Raw genomic sequence first — 19,713 nt, 5'->3', positions numbered from 1 at the left:
GTTGGAACCCATCTGTGGATCGGTCCCATCGGCCGATCGGTCTGACCCATCTGTGGATGCACGAGAAATGACAATGCAGACCCATCGGCCGATGAGTCTGCGCCATCTGCGGATGTGTTGTTCACCTTGAAGGAATGTGTTGACAGAATGGTGCTCTTCAATCAGGTACACAGTTATTGGAATTACATGTGGTAGGAATTTAACAGAGATGATTTTAAAATGTTTTATTATCTATTTCTACCCATCTATTTATACATTTTGTCAATACATTTTGTAATTAACAGGTACATGGCAGTTTTAGTAAAGCTTTACATAACATACTCAACATTCATACAAAACATTAGGTTTCATACATTCAAACATACATTTCATACATACATTTCATACATTCATACAAAACATTCAAACAAAACAAATTCCTACCACATGTAATTCCAAAACAAAATAACTGTAACCACATGTAATTCCAATTCCAAATTCCAATGACTGTAAGAAGAAATAGTTTATTAATATGAATCAAATGAGTGTATAAAAGAGCAAATATTACACATAAAAACTAGTTGTAATTGGTCAATAGTAAAAAAAAAAACCCTTAAATTAATCTCATTAATAAATGTGTTCTTGAACACCAGATAATTTATGAAGTTGATATGGCAATAAGTATCCATTTTCAAGGCAATACTTCATGGGCCGCGTGTGTGGAGGGAGATTTAAAGAAAACATCGACTGGTTATTTACACAGAATGGATGATCAGGAAATGCAAAGAGTGAACAAAGGACAGATCCAGCAAAGAAATGGGCACAAGATCCAGCAAAGAAATGGGCACAAGATCCAGCAAAGAAATGGGCACAAGATCCAGCAAAGAAATGGGCACAAGATCCAGCAAAGAAATGGGCACAAGATCCAGCAAAGAAATGGGCAGAAGATCCAGCAAAGAAATGGGCACAAGATCCAGCAAAGAAATGGGCACAAGATCCAGCAAAGAAATGGGCACAAGATCCAGCAAAGAAATGGGCACAAGATCCAGCAATCCGATGGATGCACGACCACGTTCTCCGCTCAAAGAAGACGCCCTTATCGCATTTAACAAAGCGTTCATGCAAAGTTTTGTTGGCAGAAGCTCCATGTTCGGAGGAGAAAGACAAATAACAACAAGCACAAGATTTGGGAAAACAAAATAAATATTGACGAATGGAGCTCTGCTGCCCTCGGTCCAATATTCCCAACAAGGAACTTCACGTTTGTCATTTTTCTACTTAAGGAAACGACCTGTTGAGGAGTATGGGAAGAACACCCGATATGAGGGACACGAACAACACAAAGGAAAAGCTTGCGGCAGGGAGTCCATGTCCTTGATTCTTCAAGCTGCCTCCACCCGGGCACTGAAGCCACGATGTTCCAATGTTCTTGGGATATTGTCGAGCAACCCGAACATTTTTATTGAGTACCTTCCAGTATTGTTGACCATAGAAGAAATAGCTCGCATCTGCGAAATAGACAATGCAGCATTTGGTGAACGGTCTCATTCGGAATAACATTCGATGGGTCATTATAATGCGACGAAGAAGAAGAGCTCCGACGTACCATCATTTAGGTTGACGGCGCCCTTCACGTTAGGTGGGATCCCACCCCAGCGCACCATGGGCTGTGGGTAACCGGCCATGGGCCGATTTCTCTGCACATCATAGCGCCAGTATTTATTATCATGAAACAAATACACCGCACCATTATGCTTCCATTCCAGGACGGCATTGATCCCTTCTGATGGGATGCCGAGCTCTTCGATCGATCGAGGGTATCCATAGTCCGCTCGATTGGCCGTAAACTGCCAGAATTGTTGCCCTAAGCGGGGACACATTGAGAAACCTTCCTGAGGATACTTTCATAAGGAAGCGTTTCTCAGTTACCTCTAAATTACAGTAGTCTCGTTAAAAGGAAAGGTCCTTCAGTTGAGTTTCAACAAAATAACACAAAATAAAGAAATAGAATAATCGTTAAGTCAGATCTGCCTCACAACAGGTGCAGGTGCCACCCCAAAGGAGGGGTACTGCTCCCAAAGTATCTTCCTGCTTAAGGAAGAACAACAAACTCTCAGAGCCCATCTAGCCCAAGGAAGATTTAAATCTTCAAGTGGTCCATGGGCTGACAGAGTGGCCTAGAGGAGCACACACTCCCCTCTAAGCTGTCCAGCCTGTGTTTGAATCCAGAGCCAGCTATGGAGCCATTAACCGAGGAACTGTCATCCTGGTGTTTCATGGGCTGGGTGATTCATCGACGTGTGTGCCCGGCCCTCGGATGGACGTTAAACAGGTGTCCCGTCTCCCAGCATTCGTTGGTGGACGTTGAAGATCCCGTGGTGCCCTTCGCAAAGAGTCGGCGAGCTATCGCCGGCACGATAGCCAAATTCCAAATTCCTGCCCCAACCAGCAGAGGGCACTGCATCAGCGGCACGGCCTCAACCTCAGCCAATGAAGCCCCTCCCACTCACCCTCAGCCAATGAGGCTCCTCCCATCCCCCTCATCCCCTCCCTCCTCCCCTTCATAGCCTTGTGCTGCACATGAACGAAGAAGTCTATAATATGTTATTGTATCCCATTCTCCTGTCTACAGAGACACAATAAGTACCAATTTCGCCACAAATGTGAACTTGTCGGCTTGTCAGATAAACGTCCAAGGCAATAATAGCAAAAGAATGACTGCTGGAGTAATGAGTAAATGTGTACCTGAGATTATGATGATTTTGTGATCGGTGGATCGTTCAAACATGGCGTCCACACGTGGTATATTTTTGGGAATACCAATCCAGAAGCTGTGTATGGGCATTGCTTCCTGGTTCTCGAGATGATGTCCTTTCAGCACACGCCAGTAATATCCTCCTGTGGTGCAAAACCTCAAATTCAGTTCATCGCTCTTTCACGAGCCTCGATCTTGTATACAAAAAACAAAAAACAAAAAAAATTACATCGAGTTTCACCTCCACTCCATTTGTTAAACAGGTAAACAAATGTGTTAAACACCACAATTCACTCTTTGTAAATCGTTAACTTCTTGAATTTTCATTGGAAAAAAGGTTGACGATGCCATTCTAAACAATTTTATTTCATTCTCTGCCTGTGTTTCCAAAGTTTAAATACGATAACATGATTACATCCTCCTGCCAGGAATCTCTTTGAAGAACCGCCATTTTTATTCATGTTACCTTCCATTCCTGCTGCTGAGATTACCTTTGAAAAAGAATAGTTCACCACGGATCTCTGCCACGGTATCAAAGCTCGTCGTACAGCGATCTGGGGTGCTCGGTGTTGGACTACAGGGAAGACAATGGAGAAGAGCTCATTATAAAAGGTCTCCTATGAAAACAAACCAAGGTAAAGGGTCCCCTATAAAAGTCCCCTATAAAAATTAGGAAGACAAAGTTTAGCTTTAGAGCACAGAGACAAAACCAACAGAAATGGCCTTTGGAAAGCTCACCATGATTACCCCATCTTGCACGTCCTGAAACTATTTACTTAATCCCAGTGGTGAAATTGTGGTAAATCTTTGTTACTCTTTCTAAACACAGGAATAAGCATGCAAGCAGAGATAAGACTCCTCTCCCCTCACCCTACTTCCAATCCCAGTCCTGTACTCCCATTTCCAGCTCTGACCTGGAAAACTCATAAGCCTCTTGGTCCTCCATACACAAGTTGAAATTTTGTTTACAAAAATGCCACATTAAAGTCCTACGGTTTAAATATCTTCTCAAGGTCAATGTGTTTTGTTGATATGTGGAGTAGATAAGAAAATAAAAAAGAAATAACATCAGCGAGGTGAATGAAAGTTGTAGATTTATGTAAACCTCAAAACCTCAAGCATTCCTCCAAATGACCTCCAAAACAACTGGTTTGAATTTGCAGGTCAATTGTGAATCGTCGCTGTGATCAGAGAGTTCCAGGAACCAATAGTAGGATGGCTTTGTTAGATGGGAACTGTTTTTAATATGTCTTTGTGACACAGCAGCCAGTCAGAAAATGAAAAGAATCATGAATCATGCAAATTGGAATTTACAATGGCGAATTTAGAATCAGGCCAATCAAATCATTTGGTTAGAATCTGAGTGTTAAAATCATTTGGTAAGAATCTGATTATTGAAATAATTTGGTAAGAATCTGATTATTGAAATCATTTGATAAGAATCTGATTATTGAAATCATTTGGTAAGAATCTGATTATTGAAATCATTTGGTAAGAATCTGAGTGTTAAAATCATTTGGTAAGAATCTGATTATTGAAATAATTTGGTAAGAATCTGATTATTGCAATCATTTGATAAGAATCTGATTATTGAAATCATTTGGTAAGAATCTGATTATTGAAATCATTTGGTAATAATCTGATTATTGAAATCATTTGATAAGAATCTGATTATTGAAATCATTTGGTAAGAATCTGATTATTGAAATCATTTGGTAAGAATCTGATTATTGAAATAATTTGGTAAGAATCTGAATATTGAAATCATTTGGTAAGAATCTGATTATTGAAATCATTTGGTAAGAATCTGATTATTGAAATCATTTGGTAAGAATCTGATTATTGAAATCATTTGGTAAGAATCTGATTATTGAAATCATTTGGTAAGAATCTGATTATTGAAATCATTTGATAAGAATCTGATTATTGAAATCATTTGGTAAGAATCTGATTATTGAAATCATTTGGTAAGAATCTGATTATTGAAATCATTTGGTAAGAATCTGATTATTGAAATCATTTGATAAGAATCTGATTATTGAAATCATTTGGTAAGAATCTGATTATTGAAATCATTTGGTAAGAATCTGATTATTGAAATCATTTGATAAGAATCTGATTATTGAAATCATTTGGTAAGAATCTGAATATTGAAATCATTTGGTAAGAATCTGATTATTGAAATCATTTGGTAAGAATCTGATTATTGAAATCATTTGGTAAGAATCTGATTATTGAAATCATTTGGTAAGAATCTGATTATTGAAATCATTTGGTAAGAATCTGATTATTGAAATCATTTGGTAAGAATCTGATTATTGAAATCATTTGATAAGAATCTGATTATTGAAATCATTTGGTAAGAATCTGATTATTGAAATCATTTGGTAAGAATCTGATTATTGAAATCATTTGGTAAGAATCTGATTATTGAAATCATTTGATAAGAATCTGATTATTGAAATAATTTGGTAAGAATCTGATTATTGAAATCATTTGGTAAGAATCTGATTATTGAAATCATTTGATAAGAATCTGATTATTGAAATAATTTGGTAAGAATCTGATTATTGAAATCATTTGGTAAGAATCTGATTATTGAAATAATTTGGTAAGAATCTGATTATTGAAATCATTTGATAAGAATCTGATTATTGAAATCATTTGGTTAGAACCTGATTATTGAAATAATTTGGTAAGAATCTGATTATTGAAATAATTTGGTAAGAATCTGATTATTGAAATCATTTGATAAGAATCTGATTATTGAAATCATTTGGTAAGAATCTGATTATTGAAATCATTTGGTAAGAATCTGATTATTGAAATAATTTGGTAAGAATCTGATTATTGAAATCATTTGGTAAGAATCTGATTATTGAAATAATTTGGTAAGAATCTGATTATTGAAATCATTTGATAAGAATCTGATTATTGAAATCATTTGGTTAGAACCTGATTATTGAAATAATTTGGTAAGAATCTGATTATTGAAATAATTTGGTAAGAATCTGATTATTGAAATCATTTGATAAGAATCTGATTATTGAAATCATTTGGTAAGAATCTGATTATTGAAATCATTTGGTAAGAATCTGATTATTGAAATCATTTGATAAGAATCTGATTATTGAAATCATTTGGTAAGAATCTGATTATTGAAATAATTTGGTAAGAATCTGAATATTGAAATCATTTGGTAAGAATCTGATTATTGAAATCATTTGGTAAGAATCTGATTATTGAAATCATTTGGTAAGAATCTGATTATTGAAATCATTTGGTAAGAATCTGATTATTGAAATCATTTGGTAAGAATCTGATTATTGAAATCATTTGGTAAGAATCTGATTATTGAAATCATTTGATAAGAATCTGATTATTGAAATCATTTGGTAAGAATCTGATTATTGAAATCATTTGGTAAGAATCTGATTATTGAAATCATTTGGTAAGAATCTGATTATTGAAATCATTTGATAAGAATCTGATTATTGAAATCATTTGGTAAGAATCTGATTATTGAAATCATTTGGTAAGAATCTGATTATTGAAATAATTTGGTAAGAATCTGATTATTGAAATCATTTGGTAAGAATCTGATTATTGAAATCATTTGGTAAGAATCTGATTATTGAAATAATTTGGTAAGAATCTGATTATTGAAATAATTTGATAAGAATCTGATTATTGAAATCATTTGGTAAGAATCTGATTATTGAAATCATTTGGTAAGAATCTGATTATTGAAATCATTTGGTAAGAATCTGATTATTGAAATCATTTGGTAAGAATCTGAATATTGAAATCATTTGGTAAGAATCTGATTATTGAAATCATTTGGTAAGAATCTGATTATTGAAATCATTTGGTAAGAATCTGATTATTGAAATCATTTGGTAAGAATCTGATTATTGAAATCATTTGGTAAGAATCTGATTATTGAAATCATTTGGTAAGAATCTGATTATTGAAATCATTTGGTAAGAATCTGATTATTGAAATCATTTGGTAAGAATCTGATTATTGAAATCATTTGGTTAAAACCTGATTATTGAAATCATTTGGTAAGAATCTGATTATTGAAATCATTTGGTAAGAATCTGATTATTGAAATCATTTGGTAAGAATCTGATTATTGAAATCATTTGGTAAGAATCTGATTATTGAAATCATTTGGTAAGAATCTGATTATTGAAATCATTTGGTAAGAATCTGATTATTGAAATCATTTGGTTAGAACCTGATTATTGAAATCATTTGGTAAGAATCTGATTATTGAAATCATTTGGTTAGAACCTGATTATTGAAATCATTTGGTAAGAATCTGATTATTGAAATCATTTGGTAAGAATCTGATTATTGAAATCATTTGGTAAGAATCTGATTATTGAAATCATTTGGTAAGAATCTGATTATTGAAATCATTTGGTAAGAACCTGATTATTGAAATCATTTGGTAAGAATCTGATTATTGAAATCATTTGGTAAGAATCTGATTATTGAAATCATTTGGTAAGAATCTGAATATTGAAATAATTTGGTAAGAACCTGATTATTGAAATCATTTGGTAAGAATCTGAATATTGAAATAATTTGGTAAGAACCTGATTATTGAAATCATTTGGTAAGAATCTGAATATTGAAATCATTTGGTAAGAACCTGATTATTGAAATCATTTGGTAAGAATCTGATTATTGAAATCATTTGGTTAGAACCTGATTATTGAAATCATTTCGTAAGAATCTGATTATTGAAATCATTTGGTTAGAACCTGATTATTGAAATCATTTGGTAAGAATCTGATTATTGAAATCATTTGGTAAGAATCTGATTATTGAAATCATTTGGTAAGAATCTGAATATTGAAATAATTTGGTAAGAATCTGATTATTGAAATCATTTGGTTAGAACCTGATTATTGAAATCATTTGGTAAGAATCTGATTATTGAAATCATTTGGTAAGAATCTGATTATTGAAATCATTTGGTAAGAATCTGAATATTGAAATAATTTGGTAAGAATCTGATTATTGAAATCATTTGGTAAGAATCTGATTATTGAAATAATTTGGTAAGAATCTGATTATTGAAATCATTTGGTAAGAATCTGATTATTGAAATCATTTGGTAAGAATCTGATTATTGAAATCATTTGGTTAGAACCTGATTATTGAAATCATTTGGTAAGAATCTGATTATTGAAATCATTTGGTAAGAATCTGATTATTGAAATCATTTGGTAAGAATCTGAATATTGAAATAATTTGGTAAGAATCTGATTATTGAAATCATTTGGTAAGAATCTGATTATTGAAATCATTTGGTTAGAACCTGATTATTGAAATCATTTGGTAAGAATCAGAATATTGAAATAATTTGGTGAGAATGTGAGTGTTGAAATCATTTGGTTGGAATCTTATTATTGAAATCATTTGGTAAGAATCAGAATATTGAAATAATTTGGTGAGAATGTGAGTGTTGAAATAATTTGGTGAGAATGTGAGTGTTGAAATCATTTGGTTGGAATCTTATTATTGAAATCATTTGGTAAGAATCAGAATATTGAAATAATTTGGTAAGAATGTGAGCGTTGAAATAATTTGGTAAGAATGTGAGTGTTGAAATAATTTGGTAAGAATGTGAGCGTTGAAATAATTTGGTAAGAATGTGAGCGTTGAAATAATTTGGTAAGAATGTGAGTGTTGAAATAATTTGGTAAGAATGTGAGCGTTGAAATAATTTGGTAAGAATGTGAGTGTTGAAATAATTTGGTAAGAATGTGAGCGTTGAAATAATTTGGTAAGAATGTGAGCGTTGAAATAATTTGGTAAGAATGTGAGTGTTGAAATAATTTGGTAAGAATGTGAGCGTTGAAATAATTTGGTAAGAATGTGAGTGTTGAAATAATTTGGTAAGAATGTGAGTGTTGAAATCATTTGGTTGGAATCTTATTATTGAAATCATTTGGTAAGAATCAGAATATTGAAATAATTTGGTAAGAATGTGAGCGTTGAAATAATTTGGTAAGAATGTGAGTGTTGAAATAATTTGGTAAGAATGTGAGTGTTGAAATAATTTGGTAAGAATGTGAGCGTTGAAATAATTTGGTAAGAATGTGAGTGTTGAAATAATTTGGTAAGAATGTGAGCGTTGAAATAATTTGGTAAGAATGTGAGTGTTGAAATAATTTGGTAAGAATGTGAGCGTTGAAATAATTTGGTAAGAATGTGAGCGTTGAAATAATTTGGTAAGAATGTGAGCGTTGAAATAATTTGGTAAGAATGTGAGTGTTGAAATAATTTGGTTACAATGTGAGTATTGAAATCATTTGGTAACAATGTGAGTATTGAAATAATTTGGTGAGAATCTGAGTATTACAATTAATTGAATTGGTATGAATTTGAGTATAGTACTGAAATCAATTGGTATGGATGAGTATTGAAATCAATTGGTACGAATCTCAGTATTGAAATCATTTGGTAAAAATCTGAGTACAGTATTCAAATCATTTGGTAAGAATCTGAGTACAGTATTCAAATCATTTGATAAGCACCTGAATTCCTAAAATATTTGTGCAATGCTGAACAAAGGTGGAAGGAGGGGGAAGGAAAGAAGGAGGTTCTGAGTATTCTAAAGTATTCGATTCTAAGAGTATTCGCGATCCGATATATCGGTTTTAGCCCAATCACTCAATGGCGAAGAATCACTTGAAAAAATTATCTGATCCGGATCTGGATTCGAATCTTCACCAAAACGGAATCATTTTTTCTTTGTCACATATCCAACCTCTCCACCAGGTTTCGTCCGAATCCATCCACAACATTTTGAGATATCCTGCTATATAGTCCTATCACGTTTTTGCCCTATCTCTTAATGGTGAAGAATCACTTAAAAAATTATTGCCCTTCACCAAAAGCGAATCATTTTGTCCTTGTCATGTACCCAACCTCTGCAGTAAATTTAGTCCGAATCCATCCACAACTTAAAAAAAAAATCCTATTCTCAGACAGACAAACAGACTGGGGTGAAAACATAACCTCTGCCCCCCTTTGATGGCAGAGGGATAGATGAACAGCGCGATTGGGAAACACTTTTAATGCGCTATTAAAATTTAACTTGACACCTCTTATCCATGTCACCCTCCCCACACTTATATCAGAACGAGCTGATTCTTCACATGGTCACGGGTTGCTTAACCCCAAAATGTGGCTGTTCAAAAATTATGCAACGCTATTTTTTTGTAATTTGCGTAACGTAACGGTTGATTACATAACGTTACGCGGGTTTAGTCCTGCAGCTGGCCGACTAATGGGTGCACATTTGAAATATGAATATTCATTTTTTTCCCCCCTCCCAAGAACCCCAACAATGCTCTGAAGCTCTTGTAGACCTGTGACATGTTGCAAGTAAAAATAAACGTGTTTATGAACAGACTGCACATTATTGAATTGGAAGTAGAATCCATTCCTTTGCATTTCCACTCATGAGGCTGCGCAATGAAATAAGAATGGAAATTACACAACAGTTGATTCATTTTCATAGAATTGTGTCGACGAAATTCAAGTAAACTGGGTTAATGAGATTATATTGTGATGGAATTACACAAAGGTCACTTACTGCTTCGAGGGCCTGGGCTGGGGGATAAATGGTGGCTTCGGAGGTTTTCCTGGCCCACTTATTTTTTTCGATCCTGCAAACAGCAATGACGTCAACAATGACTGGAGAAAATTAATCAAAGGGAGCATACAAACGGGGAGGAAGACAGAGGAGAATAAAGGAGAAAAAGAATGCACCAATTGAATGGGGCTGCAAAGGCCCATTGTACCATATAGTCGCTGGATGCCTCTGACGTCATCTATTGGCAAACTGAACTTTACTGGATGACCAACTGCACCACTGTAATAAGGCTGCATGATCGCACTGGGTGACGACGAGTGCGCAAGGCCGAGTGCGTGGCCAAACTCGTGCACGGCCACTGCAAACAGGTCGGTGCCTTCTGTCTTGGATGCTGCAAGGAAAATAATGAATAAAGGAGGACTGAGATCCATGAACTCAGTAAAATGGGTTCCAATTCCCAACAAGCACAACCGGTAAAAAAGCTAGAAGAGGTCAAAAGAGAGAAAGCACTATAAAGGATCAGGAAGTGGAAGAGCATGAATACCTGGATATTCTTTCCACTTTTCATCATTATCGAAGTGAGTATCTCCGGCTAGAGATGACCCAGGAAAGAAAGCATGTGCCAGTGTTCCACCGATACCATCAAATGGATACGAGTCCATGTGGTACCGATTTGTAAATTCCACCACAATGTCGGCGTTATGGTGACGAGGTACTTCGCGAAAAGACAGCTGCGTTACAGCCTCCCAAGATGAAAAGGCCTGCTTCAGGATTTGCTTCACTTTATGCTCTGGAATGTTGTATGTTGGCGGAAAGCTACGGACCCTGTGAAGATGTGTGCAAGGAAGAAGAGAGCCATTTCGATCATGTAGGAGTGGGAAGATTGCTCAACAGCATTCGGTACAAAGGACATCAACTACCTGATGCCTGGCTTGCTGAAAAATTGATTGTCGGAGTACCTTAAGTTACTCATCCTCCTAATAAGACAAGTATTGTGACTTCTTAGAACCTCATATAACTGTGAAAAACCTTACATACAGGACATATATGCAGTACTATGCAAAAGTTGGGGTTATTCCAATAAAATTCTTACTTTAGGGTAAATTCATCAAATTATCATTGATAAGTGTTTATTATTGTACATTAAGTCTTTATAAATAAGCGTGAAACAAACTGCTGAAGTAAATAGCAAGAACAGTCATTTTATAGTATCAGTCAATATTTTGTGTGTCCGCCCTTTGCCCTCTTGAGTGCCATCATTCTATTACCCATGCTTCCTGTATGCGAATGAAGCACTCTTACGGAAATATTGTGCCAAATATCCTGGAGTACATTTCACAGTTCTGCAAGGTTAGTTAGGTTCCTCTAGTTCTTTGTTTCCAGGAAATCCCATACAGCCTGGATAGGGCTCATGTTCAGATTCCAGGAAGGCCATTCCAACACTTGGAGCACACCAATTCTTGAGTTCGAGGGAAGGGGTGAGAGTGGCGCAGATCACTGCCACCACCCCTAGGCCCTCCCCTACTTGCCCACCTCCGGGCAGTAGGGTCGACTTCCCCTCCATCTTCAAGGCCGCTTGGGCCCCACCGCATCTAGTGGAAGGACACAGAGTACACACTGCCCATTGGTGGGCTCTGTCTCCCCTGGGGTAGCCGATATTTAGGCTTTTGGAGAGGGAGGATCCCCTCCTTGGGGGGGGGAGGGAAGGGAAGGGGGAAAATTTTTCCCGTGCAGAGTGCTTTAACCTCAGTGTTGCCCAGGTATAAAAGGAAAATGTAATACCCTCTGACACCATCACCAGGTGGCGCTACACGGTACACATTAACAGAGAATTTATGCCCCTCCCCCAGACCCCCACATGAGGCCCCGGCCACATAGCCTATGTTACCCCAAGACAAAGTTGTATTTGTACCTCGAGTAAAGTGTAAAAACGTTCATAGATGGCCAAACTCGTGGTACACTTATCAATGATAATTGCGTGCCGAGCGGATTTCGCCCGGCGTTGCTCAAGCGAAAAAGAAACATTAATTAACATATTTGAAATGAGGGCAAATATAATGGAAAAGCAATTACATCCAAATCCGAATCCATCACAAATGTTAAATCATCATTTCACCTTTTCGGTGAATATATGCTGCTGAATGTGCCATTCATCATGTTTCTGAGTGACGTACAGTTAGAAGAAGAAGCCTTATACCAATTTTGACCGCTTCCGGAATAGTTTGATTATTTGTCTTCAAATGTCTGGTAAATTGCATATTATTTATTTATGCGAATATGTACTTGTATATAACTGTAACTCGGATTCTGCAACTGGACCTGACGGCATCAGCCCACGGGTCCTAAAATCCTGTTCTTCCGCTCTTTCACTCCCTCTCTCTGTTCTCTTCACCCTCTCTTTTGCTCAAGGTCATCTTCCATCTGCTTGGAAATCTGCCAACATCACCGCTTTGCACAAAAAAGGTGCAAAAACAGATCCCAGCAACTACAGACCAATCAGCCTTCTCCCAATTATCAGCAAAGTCATGGAATCCATCATTGCTTCAGATATGAAATCTTTCCTCTTCTCCAATGGCTTGATCTCTGATCATCAATTTGGTTTCAGACCTGGACACTCTACTCTGGACATGCTGCTTCTGCTTTCTCAACAATGGATGGAGGTCCTCAATGCCAAACAGGAAATTAGAGCAGTCTCCCTTGACATATCACGTGCCTTCGATACGGTCTGGCACCCCGCTCTGCTCACCAAACTCTCCTCTTTTGGTATCCATGGAAATCTCCACGCATGGCTGGCGGACTTCCTCTCTAGTCGTAGACAACGTGTGGCCCTGAATGGGTTTCTCTCATCTCCTCTTCCTGTTCAGGCTGGAGTTCCACAAGGCAGTGTTCTGGGCCCTGTGCTTTTTCTGGTCTTCATCAATGATCTCTCTGACCCTCTTGAAAATCCTCTGTATCTCTTTGCTGATGACTCTACTCCCTGTCGCTCCATTCTTCATCCCTCAGATCGGCAGTCTGCAGCCTCCTCACTCTCTGCAGACCTGGACAAAATCACAGACTGGGCAAACAAGTGGAACATGTTTTTCAATCCTGACAAATCTCACACTCTTACGATGTCTCTCCGAAAAGACCGACTGGACAACCCTCCCATCCACTTTCTGAATAATCCTCTCCAAGAAGTTCTGTCACTCAAGCTTTTGGGTCTCACTATCTGCCATGATCTTTCCTGGGAAAACCACATTTCAAATGTGGCCTCCAAAGCCAGTCGCCGACTGGGCATCCTCCGTCGTGCGAAGTCCTTCCTTGGCACACCTGAGCTCCTCACCACATACAAGGCTTTCATCCGCAGCTCAATGGAATACTGCTCTCCCCTCTGGGCTGGTGCTCCTGCCTCACACCTAGCTCGTCTTCACGCTGTTGAAACCAAAGCATTCAGAATCATTGGAATCTCCCGCGATGAAGCTAACTCCAAGGGCCTCTCACTCACTCACCGCAGGCAGGTTGGTGGTCTTTCCGTCTTCTACCGACTCCTCTCTGGCCTTGCCCCCCCCCCCCCCAGCTCTCTCTTGGCTCTGTTACGCAAATATTCCTACAGGTCGCACAAGATCTGCCTGCAACCCTCTTATGGTCAAACTGCCAAAGTCTAGGCTCTCTGCTCACCTTCACTCCTTCATTCCTCTTTTCTCCCGCCTCTGGAACAAACTCCCTCACTCTCTTCAATCCCACTCCACCCTCCAGGTCTTTAAAACAGCTGTTCACCACCATCTCTTATCTTCCCCCATCCAAAACCTTAATCTTTTCTACCCCCGCTAATTTCACCCCAATTCCACTTTTTTGAAATACCAACTTCTGTCCTGGATGTCCTTGGTGTCCTTGTGTTTTATACTTCTCCCTCCCCCCCCCCCCCTTCCCACGCCTCCTCCCCCCAAGCCCTCTCCCTTCCACACATCTCCCTGCTCTCAAATGTTGTGTTTGTGTGCTTCCCCTTCTCTCCCCATCTTGTCTTCCGCTCCCTCTTTTTGTATATTTTGTTTGTCTGGTCGATTTGTTTGTGAAGTAAATGTTAGCTCTTTCACGAGCCTCGATTCAGTATACAAAAAACAAAAAAAACAAAAAAAACCGTCATTAATCAAAAAGGCTTAAGCACTATAGAGTGATAAAAAAAAAATCCGAATATATGTATATATATATTTTTTTGCCTAAATCACCCCCTGGCACTCACTGATGAACCTCTGAAAGTTTAACGAAGATACTGTTGCGGATCCCGCAACAGAACAACGGGGGGGGGGGGGGGGAGGGAGGGGGGGTTATGCCCCGTTTCCCCACGAACTCCGGTTCCACACAGGCCATTGACCGCGAGCAACTAAACTCGTGGTTGATGGATTGCTAAGCAATTCTGATCGCCAAACTCACAGCCACGAGCCGAAGAGTTTGCTGGTCCAAATATCCCAAATACCTTCAAGACACATGACCGAAGAAACAGGGGATCGAACCCTCGCTTTCACACACCTTATTAAATTTCGTGCCGAGCGGATTTGCACGGTGTGGATTGCGGTGTTACCTTAAGTGATTTATGGACCTGATTCAAACCGCCAAATTCGGTCTCGGATGATGCTAGGCCAATGGTGAAAAGACGTTTCCGAACAGGTTTGAAAGTAACCACAAAATGTACAGCCTTTTATTTTGAAGGCACAGAGAAACAGACAAAGATGCAGCTTATCAATTCTTACCTACTAATAAACCCGACTTGGCGCCTACACACACACACACACACACACACACACACACACACACACACACACACACACACACACACACACACACACACACACACACACACACACACACACACACACACACACACACAGGGAAAGACACACCGGTTATTGGCATACCGATGTACGTGCTGGGTTTGCCTCAAAGGTGGCCGCGGCTGTGCGCAGTTCGATCCTCGATGTGAAGCCTGGATAAGGTAATGTCCAACGAACTTCAACGCAGGCAGACGAGCTTCGGCTCAGGTGAGTCGTGGAAGAAGCCAATGCTTGCAGGTCAGCCGGATGGTGCAAGAGATCGGCGAAGAGCAATGGGTGTCGGGCCTCGACGCAAAAAGCAAGAGGCTCCGTGAGGCACAAAGGAAGAGCAGTGTCCTCGGCGAAGCCCAAAAGCAAGAGCCAAGACACGTGTCGTGGGAGAAGCGAAAAAACAAGAGATGTCGCCGACGAAGCGAAATCCAAGAGGGTCGTGTCGTGGGCACAGCCAAAAAGCAAGAGTGAAAATGCGATGGGCGTGGGTTTTCTCACACATGCCCATGCCTTCAAAATGTTCCACAGCCTCCCATTGGCAGAGGTTTGTCGCATGCTGGCCTTCAATCCTTCCTTCTCCCAGGAAGGTTTCAGTTTTCCTTCCGGCTTTCATTCGGGGAGGTTCCACACCCCATTGGTTGCTGGCTGGTGCAGTGTCCCCGACACGTCATTGGTCACGTGGGCCTGTTCTTTTGGCCACGCCTCCTTGTACATCTAAATGGCTTCCTTTAACCACACAAAGGTTTGAAATCCTGCCTACTCAACGCATATTTGGTCTCTATTACTACACAATGGGAAAGGGCTAATCTTTATATTCAATAAGAAATAACTAACTACTACAGGCTACATGTTGTCGTGCAATTAACTATAGGGGGTTTGCCTTTATGGCAAAACCGCAACAATACGTTCAGCCATCTCTGAGAAAAATGGCGACACAGACAGACAGACCAACGGCTCTCTTATATTGTAGATTACAAAACTGTAAATAATACATTTTCCAGGTTTAGATGATAATGATTTACAAATACTCTGATTTATGGTATAAAATGTTGTGAATACTTTCTGATAAATATAAAATAAATAACAGATATCTGTTACTCATTACTGGAACATATTTCTTTTAAAAATGTGATTATTTTATTAAGAATATGCAAAATGTTATCCAAATATATTTTTTATCGCAGCCTTCGAGTACACCACAAAGTCAGTATGTGGTATCACCTAAAAACGGTGATAATTATGGAGGAATATAGATACAAGGTAGAGGCTGGCTCAGTTGTACCCATTATCACCGACAGGTCCCCAGCACCATCAGAACTGCTGATTTACATAGGATGCTCTTCTAAGAGCAAAAAATGCTTATGTACATCATGTATCTGCGCCAAGAAAGGCATTGCTTGTGATATTCATTGTAAGTGTGGTGCACAATGGTACAATTTGAAAACGGTTCACACAAACTTGATGTCGCACAAATGGATGAAGCAGAACATTTTAAGATGTTTCATGAATTTAAACAATATGACAGTATTATGACAGCATCACAAGTATACATACTATTATAGAATGTAAACATATCATGTTTATAGACATAATACATTATTTTGAGAGGTTATGTAGGCCCTATTAGTTAATTTAGGGGTGTGATGTACTATTGCGTAAAATTGGATAAAACCTTTTCAGTGTGACTTTGTGTTCAGTCTGTCCATGTTGTACCGGTTGATGTTGTGTTAAAACATCAGTGTGGACCTGGAGTTTGAAAAGTACACACAACTATACACTTTCTGTAATAAGTTGTCATTGCTGCAAGTTTTTAAATATGTATTATAATTCAGGGTATGCCATACATTATAGCTAAAGTGTGCAGGTCTGGAAGATGAAATATTAATGATCCATACATTTGACTTCAATTTACACCATTATGAGAAATTAATAAATATGTGAGGATTTATACTTGTTGCAAAATTCAGTACAACGTTTTTTTAAAGTACAACTTTCTAAATCAAGTATGTATGAGCCACAAACTTGCTACAGGAACACAATATATTATACAGTCACGTGAAAAAGTAAATACACCCCATGTAAAGTTTTGACTTTTTCAACATATTTCAACATACAGCTATTTGATCTTCATTTCAACAATATTGACAGATAAAGGTGATATGGCGACACAAGGCACTATAGAGTGATAAATTCTTACGTGAAATTCTGTTCACACTCTTACGAACACGTGAAAAAGCTGAATGCCTCAACTCTGTGTTTGCCTCTAAATCTTGTGTCCCAAACCCATCCCCCTCTGTACCCACCATACCCAGTCGTACCCAGCTGCTCCTGGACTCCGTGTCCTTTCCTCCTGACAAGGTGGAAAAGTTTCTGTCAACCCTCGACTCTGATTCTGCAACTGGACCTGACGGCATCAGCCCACGGGTCCTAAAATCCTGTTCTTCCGCTCTTTCTCTCCCTCTCTCTGTTCTCTTCACCCTCTCTTTTGCTCAAGGTCAACTGCCATCTGCTTGGAAATCAGCCAACATCACCGCTTTGGACAAAAAAGGTGCAAAAACAGATCCTAGCAACTACAGACCAATCAGCCTTCTCCCAATTATCTGCAAAGTCATGGAATCCATCATTGCTTCGGATATGAAATCTTTCCTCTTCTCCAATGGCTTGATCTCTGATCATCAATTTGGTTTCAGACCAGGTCACTCTACTCTGGACATGCTGCTTCTGCTGTCTCAACAATGGATGGAGGTCCTCAATGCCAAACAGGAAATTAGAGCTGTCTCCCTCGACATATCACGTGCCTTCGATACGGTCTGGCACCCCGCTCTGCTCACCAAACTCTCCTCCTTTGGTATCCATGGAAATCTCCACGCATGGCTGGCGGACTTCCTCTCTAGTCATAGTCAACGTGTGGCCCTGAATGGGTTTCTCTCATCTCCTCTTCCTGTTCAGGCTGGAGTTCCCCAAGGCAGTGTTCTGGGCCCTGTGCTTTTTCTGGTCTTCATCAATGATCTCTCTGTCTCTCTTGAAAATCCTCTCTATCTCTTTGCTGATGACTCCACTCTCTGCCGCTCCATTCCTCATCCCTCAGATCGGCAGTCTGCAGCCTCCTCACTCTCTGCAGACCTGGACAAAATCACAGACTGGGCAAACAAGTGGAACATGTCTTTCAATCCTGACAAATCTCACACTCTTACGATGTCTCTCCGAAAAGACCGACTGGACAACCCTCCCATCTACTTTCTGAATAATCCTCTCCAAGAAGTTCTGTCACTCAAGCTTTTGGGTCTCACTATCTGCCATGATCTTTCCTGGGAAAACCACATTTCAAATGTGGCCTCCAAAGCCAGTCGCCGACTGGGCATCCTCCGTCGTGCGAAGTCCTTCCTTGGCACACCTGAGCTCCTCACCACATACAAGGCTTTCATCCGCAGCTCAATGGAATACTGCTCTCCCCTCTGGGCTGGTGCTCCTGCCTCACACCTAGCTCGTCTTCACGCTGTTGAAACCAAAGCATTCAGAATCATTGGAATCTCCCGCGATGAAGCTAACTCCAAGGGCCTCTCACTCACTCACCGCAGGCAGGTTGGTGGTCTTTCCGTCTTCTACCGACTCCTCTCTGGCCTTGCCCCCCCTCCCCAGCTCTCTCTTGGCTCTGTCACGCAAATATTCCTACAGGTCGCACAAGATCTGCCTGCAACCCTCTTATGGTCAAACTGCCAAAGTCTAGGCTCTCTGCTCACCTTCACTCCTTCATTCCTCTTTTCTCCCGCCTCTGGAACAAACTCCCTCACTCTCTTCAATCCCACTCCACCCTCCAGGTCTTTAAAACAGCTGTTCACCACCATCTCTTATCTTCCCCCATCCAAAACCTTAATCTTTTCTACCCCCGCTAATTTCACCCCAATTCCACTTTTTTGAAATACCAACTTCTGTCCTGGATGTCCTTGGTGTCCTTGTGTTTTATACTTCTCCCTCCCCCCCCCCCTTCCCATGCCTCCTCCCCCCAAGCCCTCTCCCTTCCACACATCTCCCTGCTCTCAAATGTTGTGTTTGTGTGCTTCCCCTTCTCTCCCCATCTTGTCTTCCGCTCCCTCTTTTTGTATATTTTGTTTGTCTGGTCGATTTGTTTGTGAAGTAAATGTTAGCTCTTTCACGAGCCTCGATTCAGTATACAAAAAACAAAAAAAACAAAAAAAACCGTCATTAATCAAAAAGGCTTAGGCACTATAGAGTGATAAAAAAAAAATCCGAATATATGTATATATATATATTTTTGCCTAAATCACCCCCTGGCACTCACTGATGAACCTCTGAAAGTTTAACGAAGATACTGTTGCGGATCCCGCAACAGAACAACGGGGGGGGGGGGGGGGGGAGGGAGGGGGGTTATGCCCCGTTTCCCCACGAACTCCGGTTCCACACAGGCCATTGACCGCGAGCAACTAAACTCGTGGTTGATGGATTGCTAAGCAATTCTGATCGCCAAACTCACAGCCACGAGCCGAAGAGTTTGCTGGTCCAAATATCCCAAATACCTTCAAGACACATGACCGAAGAAA

The 19,713-nt window shown here is 39.4% G+C and overlaps 1 protein-coding gene across 2 annotated transcripts in view; it reads right to left on the bottom strand.

Annotated features, from left to right (window-relative positions):
- Positions 1-209: 209 nt before the first annotated feature.
- The window catches only part of LOC137430181 (matrix metalloproteinase-17), a 99,093-nt gene continuing 79,589 nt past the window's right edge, over positions 210-19,713 (bottom strand). For both annotated transcript variants that reach the window (XM_068120824.2, XM_068120825.2), the window contains 7 exons: positions 10,900-11,180; positions 10,564-10,746; positions 10,356-10,428; positions 3,226-3,308; positions 2,725-2,877; positions 1,586-1,843; positions 210-1,487 (listed from right to left, as the gene is read on the bottom strand). In XM_068120824.2, the coding sequence (XP_067976925.2) occupies positions 1,258-1,487; positions 1,586-1,843; positions 2,725-2,877; positions 3,226-3,308; positions 10,356-10,428; positions 10,564-10,746; positions 10,900-11,180 (1,261 nt within the window). In that variant the 3' untranslated portion in view covers positions 210-1,257. The remainder of the gene's footprint in view (positions 1,488-1,585; positions 1,844-2,724; positions 2,878-3,225; positions 3,309-10,355; positions 10,429-10,563; positions 10,747-10,899; positions 11,181-19,713) is intronic.

This window comes from Myxine glutinosa, chromosome 6 (assembly GCF_964187855.1).
Source record: "Myxine glutinosa chromosome 6, kmMyxGlut1.1, whole genome shotgun sequence".
NCBI classification, from domain to species: Eukaryota; Metazoa; Chordata; class Myxini; order Myxiniformes; family Myxinidae; genus Myxine; species Myxine glutinosa.
The sequence above is the reverse complement of the archived record's forward strand: the minus strand, read 5'-3'. Positions and strand labels throughout refer to the sequence as shown.